At 43.0% G+C, this 9,352-nt stretch overlaps 1 protein-coding gene across 1 annotated transcript; it reads left to right on the top strand.

The window, feature by feature from the left end:
- Positions 1 to 551: 551 nt before the first annotated feature.
- On the top strand, positions 552 to 8,285 carry LOC107300808 (5'-AMP-activated protein kinase subunit gamma-1; the record flags this gene model as incomplete). The annotated part of the gene is made up of 9 exons (XM_015830098.1): positions 552 to 595; positions 1,288 to 1,391; positions 3,579 to 3,660; positions 4,141 to 4,199; positions 5,227 to 5,272; positions 5,531 to 5,585; positions 7,222 to 7,348; positions 7,523 to 7,688; positions 8,235 to 8,285. Coding segments are annotated over exons 2-9 (658 nt in total), but the record flags the coding sequence as incomplete, so codon positions are not given.
- Positions 8,286 to 9,352: the final 1,067 nt, after the last annotated feature.

Here is a 9,352-nt window from a genome sequence, read left to right as displayed (position 1 = left end):
CTGACTCACATTTATGACAGTTGCCGTATCCCGGGGTCATGTGATCATCTTTTGCCATCTGGCAAGCAAAGTCAATGGGGAAGCCAGATTCACTTAACAGCCATGTTACTAATTTAACAACTGTGGTGATTCACTTAGAAACTGTGGCAAGAAAAATAACAAGGGGCAAAACTCACATAACAATTGTCTCACTTTAGCAATATAAATTTTGGGCTCAATTGTCGTTGTAAGTCGTGGATTACCTGTACTTTGGAAAACAGGTGATGCAATTTAACTTTGACAAGGCAGTTCCCCCTCTGTCTTGGGAAGCAATTCTATTTTAACATACTAAAATCTCTTTCAAAACAAATTAGGTTATTTCCTCATATGCAGATACGTTCAGATTTAATCAATTCAAAAAATATCATTACTAATAAGATTTCTTAACTGATATAGGGTTCCTAATTATTATATATTATGTTTTAAGAAACAACCAACATACGATATTGCAGGAATTATATGTTGAGACAGTGCATCTTGATTTCTATCTTTCCCTGGTTTTTTTAGGGCGCAGTACCTGAAGGTGGGTTGGAGAAAAAACTGCCTTTATCAGAAGGTGAGTGAGGCACAAAGACTGGTTTTCTTCAGTTTCGGTCCCCGTGTGTAGTTTATTGCAAATATTTATTCTATCCACTCCCTTAACCACAATTAAGATTACAGCAGTAAATAAAAGCAGTAATTTAAACAAATTGCAAACAAGAACTGTTGGGGTTACTTTCTTCTAGGAATTTGCCAAGTAGATTGGTGGATTTTGAGCTAGGAAATCCACTTTCTGTGGCAACAGACTCTGATCTTTAGCAACGTTTTTGTCTTGTCATAGTGATTTAAGCTTGTCCATCAATTTCCAGAAGCAGACTGTATGGCCTGGGCATTTTAAGACTCTCATCTTCTAACTTTACCAACTAATTTCCTCCTTACAGCCTTGAAGGTGATCTTGGAAATTGAAGTTTCTGCTGAAAGTTAGAGGAGGGGAGAACTGAACATGTAGCACTTGGGGGATGAAGCTTCAATTCTGTTTTTTCTTTCTGAAAGATACTAGATTTAATTGAGCAAATAGCAGTGGGTTGTGCAAAATACTCAGATGTGCTTTATTTTAACAGGTTGAATTTTTTTTTAAAAAAGCACATAGAATGGATATAGTATTTAAACATATTTTCTGATATGTTTAAGCTTCTTAGGAGTGTGAGCTTTTCTGCTCTGATGTTATTTTGTTAAGGGATATCTTGTAGTTTTTTCTTCCTCGAACAGATGGCGATTCCAACGGCATATACACATGCTTCATGAAGTCACATCGCTGTTATGACCTCATTCCAACAAGCTCCAAGCTTGTTGTATTTGATACATCTCTGCAGGTGGGTAACAACCTGGTTTGATGGACAGAACAGTAGCAGTAGAAGTTTTCTAGGGAATTGAGATGCCTGGGTAAACCTTCATTTCCTTCAATCGAAGAAAAGTAAAATGGGGCTACCAACAGATAGAGGGAGAGTCTCTGTATTTGTATGTAGAAAACTCTCTAGAAAATTTTGTGGGACTTGTATGTGTGTGTACATGCTCCAGGGTCATAAAGCCTCTGGCAGCTTGAGTGCACAGTTGTGGACATAAATATCAGTCGTTTGGGTCAAAAATTGCTAACGTTTGCTTTTAAAGAGGTGATAAACCTTATAAAATTAGTGATGAAATTTTAAATTTTGATCTAGTTTGGATCTAGTCTTAGGCAGAATAGAGTTACTGACCTGGTTTGCAAATTATATTACCATGGTTTTTTAAACCATGCTTTATTAAATCAATCACAACCAGTTAAAAGCCACCAAACCTCGGGAAGATGGATAGATTATATGCTTAGAGTTTATATGTTTATATGCTTATATTTGATTGTTTTTATTTGAGTTAAAGTATGTTTATACTTGATTGCTTTATATTTGGGTAGTAACATTTAGACTTGGGATGATGTGTGTTTAACCCTGTAATCAGTTCTGGGAAGTCCGGGGGGGGAGTGAGAGGGAGGGTAGAAATAGAATTATGAGCATTAATGTAGAAATGAGTATTAAATTAGGAGTATTGATGTATGGAGAAATATAGAAGGCGCTCGGTTAGCACCCCTAAACCGTGTCCGAAGGGAGGGAGAGGAAGAGGAAAGGAGAGACAGGAGAGAAGTAGGTAGGTAGTGGAAAAGAGGGCGGATGCGGGGAGGGGGTGCTGCCGAGCTGATGCTCGGCTAGCGCCACTAAACCTTGTCCGTAGGAAGAGGAGGGGGAAGGAGGTGGGATGTGTAGGGAGGTTGAAGGAGGAGAAAAGAGGGCGGATGCGTGGAGGGGGGGGTTGCCGGGCTGTTTTGCAATATTAATGTATGTTTATGTTTGTATGTTAAAATTAATAATACTAAAGTTGTATTAATGTATGTTTATATTTGTATGGGGGGGGGGGTTATTTCAAAATTAATAAAAAAAATTTGGGGAAAAAAAAAGCCACCAAACCAGATTACATTCTAGCATGGTGTGAATTCAGTCATATAATTAACGCCTAAATTTAGTTATGTTTGACTTCAACCATGGCTAAGTATGAATTCGATTCCAGTAAATACGATGCCTCATTTAGAGACATGCTTGTATTTTTTATTTAAATAAACATACAAACATGCTTAGTATCTAAATGAGATACTAGATTAAATAATTCAAATCTATGTTTTATAGATTACAAATGTTGGTCTGCTCCTGAGCAGGGTAATCTCAGGAGCAGACCAGGCCAGCAGAACCCTCTCTATTCCCTTTAGATAGGGATTTAGATAGTAGCCAAACAAATGCAAAATAAGATGCTCTTCACAGCAGTAGTGCAGTCTTTTGTACGTGTTGCTTAGCCTTTTCATAGCTGGCAAAGTGAACAACAGTGCGCTGACAAAAGTACCCCTTTGAAATTCTTGAAAAATGTGAGATTCTTCTTCCTGATCCTTCTTCTAATTCGGGATTTTCCCATTCCATTCCTTCTAGACCAGCGGTTCTCAACCTATGGGTCGCGACCCCATTTGGGGTCAATCGACCATTTCACGGGGGTCACCAAGCAAGGCTGTCCACCATTTTTTTTCCCTTTTCCGGTGGGTGCCTTACCTCCCTTGGGCTGGGCCAGCTGGTGGTCGGCCTGCTCCGTCTCTGCCGCTTGCCAGCTACGCCTCGGCCAGCGCAGGGGGCGGAACCACGCATGCGCGGTGCTCCCGGGCAGGGAAAGTCCTCGACTTACGACTGGTTGAGTAGTCCTCGACTTACGACCGGTTTAGTCCTCGACTTACGACCGGTTTAGTCCTCGACTTACGACCGGTTTAGTCCTCGACTTTGGGGTCGCGGCATTAAAAAGGTTGAGAACCACTGTTCTAGACTGATAGATTGTGACTTCCATAATCCTCAGAACTGCCTAGATTTGAATCGAGGGATTTTGGCAGTGAAACCCAAGACTTTGGAAGGGCACCAGATTTGGGAAGCTACTGTAACTTTTTTCCTCAGGAAGGGTACAGATGCTGTGTGACAGCCCCATGTTTGTGTGGCTTCTAGGTGAAGAAAGCCTTCTTTGCCTTGGTGACCAATGGTGTGCGGGCTGCTCCACTCTGGGACAGCAAAAAGCAAAGCTTTGTGGGTAAGGGCCTCCTTGCTTCATCTTCTTACCCTGGCTTCCACCTCCCAACGCCTAGGGCAGTGATGGCGAACCTTTTAGAGACCGAGTGCCCAAAAACCAGCCCCACCCCTGTCCCCGCTCCGCCGTGCCCGCTGGACCACCCACCCCCTCCGTGGCCCGCCACAGATCATCCAGGCAGCCCAGCAGCGCCATGGTGGCCACGCCCTCCGCCCGTGCCCTGTAGCATCATCTGCGCGCGATGGGGTGCAAGGGTTTGTCCCCGGTGCCTGGCTACCAGGTCTTTGGCTGTGCAGCATTGTGTGGGCCATGCCCGGGGGCGACTCTCCTCCGGAGGGCTGCTGGTGAGGAGGGGGCCATGGGAGGAGGCGGGGCTGGGGCGATGGTGCGTGTTGCTCCGAGTGCCGCCTCTGGCACGCGTGTCATAGGTTCGCCACCACTGGCGTAGGGTAACCTCTTCAACTCCTTTCTATCCCCCCACAGGAATGCTCACAATCACAGACTTCATCAACATCCTTCATCGCTACTATAAATCAGCCCTGGTAAGTGCCCTTGGAGCCCTCTCATCCCCTTCTATCTTCATTAAAGGAGCTCTTGGTTGAAACAAGGTCCTTAACACAACTATGAAGTTTTGCCCATCTGAGAATTGCAAGAGTTTGTTTCCAATTTTCAGTTATTAAAGAAAAAAAATTAATATACATGGTGAAGCATCTAATGCAGCGGTTCTCAACCTATGGGTCACGACCCCATTTGGGGTTGATCAACCATTTCACGGGGGTCGCCAAGCAAGGCTGTCCGCCATTTTTTTCCCCCTTTTCCGGTGGGTGCCTTACCTTCCTTGAGCTGGGCCAGCTGGTGGTCGGCCTGCTCCATCTCTGCCGCTTGCCAGCTACGCCTCGGCCGGCGCAGGGGGCGGAACCACGCATGCGCGGCGCTCCCGGGCAGGGAAAGGCCTCGACTTACGACCGGTTGGGTAGTCCTTGACTTACGACCGGTTTAGTCCTCGACTTACGACCGGTTGGAGGTCGCGGCATTAAAAAGGTTGAGAACCACTGATCTAATGTAAAGAGTGAATTTTATTTTGGAAGTGGTAGTTTATTAAGGAAGCTTCATCCAGCCTTGACAACACAGTACAAGGGTTTCCAAGGAGAACAAATAACGGGGGGTGGGGGGGGGAATCAGTCTATATGGAATACTGAGATACAATAGCAATGAGCACTCATCTTCTTTCTCAACCTCTCACAGTACGAGATGCAGATGAGTGTGGCCAAAATGCCTTAGTTATATGACAAGTATGCTAACTGGGGGCAATGAAACCTGGATTGGAAAAGCACCAGGAGAAGCTTACATCTTGTCTTGCAACAACTGTTGAAGAGGGGCTGCTTTGTCATTCTTTGCAGCCAAAGCTCTACTCAGTTGGAACATGTCCCTGATCCTGCCAGGTTGGGATCTACTGTATGACACCTGGAAGATTAAATTCCATCCTCAGCAAGCTAGAGCACACACTGACCAGCATGGGTGGAAGTTATTTGTTGCACTTAGCCCTAAAACTGTTTCTTATGTGTCCAGGTGCAAATTTATGAGCTGGAAGAGCACAAGATTGAAACATGGCGAGGTAATGGCAGAAGGGTTATTATGTTGGGGCAAAGAGAATATGGGGTATTTCTGGTGAAGAAATTGGAAAAATGTGCTGGGTGCTTCCAGATATTGGAAGTCCTTCTTTTCCCTCCTAGGCATCTGATTGTGTAGCAGATTTGGGCCTTTGGGCTGTCACCAGCAGGGGGATCAGCAGGTCATCCAGGGTGTACTTTTATACTTTCTCTTCTCTCTTCCTAAAGTGACACAGATGAATGATCTTTCCTTTCTCTTGCAGAAGTCTATCTGCAGGACTCCTTCAAGCCATTGGTCTGCATTTCACCCAATGCCAGGTAGGAGACTCCACCCAAATGGGATTGTCTGCTAATCTGCTTCTGCATTTTGGAAGTGCCACTAAAATGTTTCCTGCCAGTCTTCCCATCTGGCACGCTTCGTGTTTTCTGGAGGCATTACAGTTTAGTCCTAATCTATGGATTATCTCCTGTCAGCCCTGGATTAACTATTAAGGAAAATAGGCACATGCTTAGGCCCCAAAGACACCACAGAGTTTTTCCCCTAGCTATCATGCCCTTAATACTGCCACACTCGATTTAAATGTTCAGCTCTTAATGTTTTGTCAATTAAGCAATGGAAGGGCCAAGGGACATCCTCAGTTGTCCTTCTTCTGGTCCTGTCTCTTGTATTTTGGGCATCTTGTGCCAAGTTATTGTGACTATTATTTTGACTCCTCTAAGCAAATCAGACCAAAAGTTCAGTTTTGCACCTCTTTATACGCATGCACTGAGGATTGTGCATTCAGAGCTCTGTGGTTAATAGATACACACGTCAGGTTTGTTGTCTCTCAAAGATCTGGAGGGTTCCTTTGCCTATTAAGATTCTGTCTTACATAGAAGAATTGGGGAAATACAGTGAAATGGCACACCTACTTTAGTGTCCTACTAAGTTACTGTTTAACAGTAGCTATTAGTTACCCCACTTCTTCCTCTAACATATCTCCCTCTCTCTCTTTCACTTATATACACTTAATAAGAATGTGAAGAACTGCTGTGGTAGTTAATGAATGCAATGGCAATGCAGTGTCTTGCTATCTTCACCTAACCATGGACAAGAAACCACAGCTGTCCACAATCACACCTTCATGTTTTTTCCTTGCTTCACTCTTCGCTATTAAATCTTTTGAAAGATGAAATCATTTGTAAGGGGGGAAAAAGCTAAATTAATAGATACATGCACATCCTATATACTGGCAAACATCTCAGGGCACATTAAGGCCTATCCAAGACCTTTTGTGCTTGATGTAGAAGGGGAAATGACTCCTCTCACTCTTATCCTCCTTTCTGCTTAATATCCAACATCAGCCAAGATTTTTTGTTGTTGTTTCTAAGGTGAAAAACTTCATAATGCACCTTTTCTTCTCTCGGGCGGCTGTTGCAACAACAATAACAAACAAGTAACTTACAAGTTGCTGCCCTCTCGTGTCCTGGGGCCACTGAAAAGATCCTCTCTCTAATGGTTCTCTTCTTTGTTTCAGAAGGGGAAAGGTTTACATAAGTAATTTAAAGCAGAAGATCTCTATGAGGGTATAGATCAGGGGTGACAAACTGGTGGACCACGGGCCGGATGCGCCACGCGCAGGCCACACCCACCCCGGTTCCACAAAGGCAAAAAACGTCAGAGGGAGGAGGATTTCTATCTATGTGTTGAAGGTTTTTTTTGAGTCTTGGAAGATGGTGGAATATAAATTAGAGCAGATCCCAGAAACCTCTACCTGCATGAGATCTGATCTCCTCTCAGATTTGAGGACAGATCTAGGAATCCCAGCTGCATCTTTTTTTTTTCCTGCTTTCGTATCTGCTATCCACCCCCGCCAGAGCTTTAGAGACACCCTTTGTAGAGTTAAGGGGATAAAGTAGACATCTGAGTGGTCTTCTTAGTTTTGATATGCTCCTCCTCCCTTCTCTTGTAAAGCCTGTTCGATGCTGTGACTTCTTTGATTCAAAACAAGATCCACCGCCTACCTGTCATTGACCCTGAGTCAGGCAACACGCTGTACATCCTGACACACAAGCGCATCCTCAAATTCCTCAAGCTGTTTGTGAGTACTTCTCAGTGCAAGCCAGCTTGGCTTTTCCTGTTAACGCATTGCTGAGATTTGTGTCCCTTTTCTGTGGACCATTGCTTTTTTTGTGTAGCTGTGAGATGCCGTTTTACTTCTTTTGCCCACAAAGCTTCAACTTGCTGTTAGAATCTCTCTCTTGTGGTCCCGCAGATTGCTGAATTCCCTAAGCCAGAATTCATGACCAAAACCCTAGAGGAGTTGAAGATTGGTACTTATGACAACATTGCAAAGGTCCAGACCAATACGCCTGTCTATGTTGCGCTGGGCATCTTTGTACAGCATCGGGTCTCTGCGTTGCCCGTGGTAGATGAATCAGGTGAAAAGCAGCTTTGTGGAATAGATGAAGGCATCTAAGAGGAACAGAGGTCAAATGCTATTCGTTTTATTAGTGAAGGGTACTACAGACAAACGGCAACTGCTGAAGAACTTCTTCTGAAATAATAAAATTCTGTAACTTGGTGTCCCACAGATTCCCATTATCTGGGGCTTCAGGTGATAAAATTGCCAACTAAATATTGTGGAAGGCTGATATATTAGTAATACATTTTCTTGTTGACTGCCCTAGATGGGAAATTAGAAGGGTATTCTTACCCCTATGTAGTAATCACACATTATTTTTCTTTTGAATATAGGTTGATTGATTTATGAGGCTCTGTAAGCCATTGATCTAGTATAGTACAATAGACACTTTTTCAAATATATCCAGTTTCTATCTTGTTCTGTGCATGAGGCAAGGTGATGAGTTCATTTATGGCTCTGCATTGTAGCAGGAAGTTTTTCTTGGTTACTTCCAACTTAAGTACATTTCTTAGGCTGGAAAGCTATGCAAAATACTGAACTATGGCTTTTCTCTGTTTTTCAGGCCGGGTTGTGGATATTTACTCCAAGTTTGATGTCATTGTGAGTATTTCTGGTAAAAGTTGCTTACAGCATTACAGGAGTAAAATGTGCTGTTTTGGCTTACCCAGTTTCCTTTTTTTTTTAACCTTAGCTTATCAAACACAAGGTTAAGTTATCTTAAATCCAGTTTGAAAGCTAAGCTGAGAAATTTAATTAATTTGCCAGCCTCACCTTGTCAGCAGACAGATTTATGTAAACATTTATATTTTTGAGGGCCTCAAAATACATTGGAGATTTAATTTTGAAAAAAAAATCCATGTCTTTAGGCAGAAGCTGGTATAATATTGGGTATAGAAGTGATGACCCTATGGAACTTCCCTGGTTTAAAGGCATGGAGGCCAAGAGATCAGATAGCCTTAGTTATACAAGTAGACCTCATTTACTAAATGCCTCATGCAGCAACTGTTCAAAGTTATGACAGTGCTGAAAAAATAATTTTGAGGCCAAGACATGATTTTATGACCTTCATAGCATCTGTCCTTTAGTCATGTGTTTATTACAGTCAGTTAGTATACATCCTGTGCCCAGCCCTATTACCTCCCCCCACCCACCAGCAGAGTGGAGAGATTGATTAAGCAAGCAGTCTAATTAGGCAACTTCTTCTATGCTTGACCTATCTTTTTCTTCCCTCTCCTCACAGAGCAGAGAGATTAGAGAGGAAGGGATTACAAGAGAGTAAGCAGGCACACAATGGGGAATATACAGCAAAAGTTGGTACTGCTGCATTCCCATTGTATGCCTGCTTACTCTTTTTTAATCCCTCTCCAAATGAATGTAAATACAAGCACTAATTTCCTTCTTGCTAATTATCGCAGCACTGGGATGAACATTCTGGGAAGTGGGGGAAAAGGAAGGGTGAATTAAAATCATAAATGCAATAGCAATCATGTGATTTTCCATATGAAATTCCACACAATTTCCCAATTATGGTTGCTAAATGAGGGCTACCCATACATGCTTTGTATCCTATCTAGGTAAATCCAACTGATGAAATTTGATTGTGTCTGGAACCAGAAAGAAAATGAGAGGGGGTTTAATGCTGGCGTCCTCTTCATTTAATTTGTAGCATACAGCTTGGAT

The sequence above is a fragment of the Protobothrops mucrosquamatus genome, unplaced genomic scaffold, assembly GCF_001527695.2.
Source record: "Protobothrops mucrosquamatus isolate PMUCROS unplaced genomic scaffold, P.Mucros_1.0 scaffold8532, whole genome shotgun sequence".
NCBI lineage: Eukaryota > Metazoa > Chordata > Lepidosauria > Squamata > Viperidae > Protobothrops > Protobothrops mucrosquamatus.
This window is presented reverse-complemented; position numbering and strand designations above follow the sequence as displayed.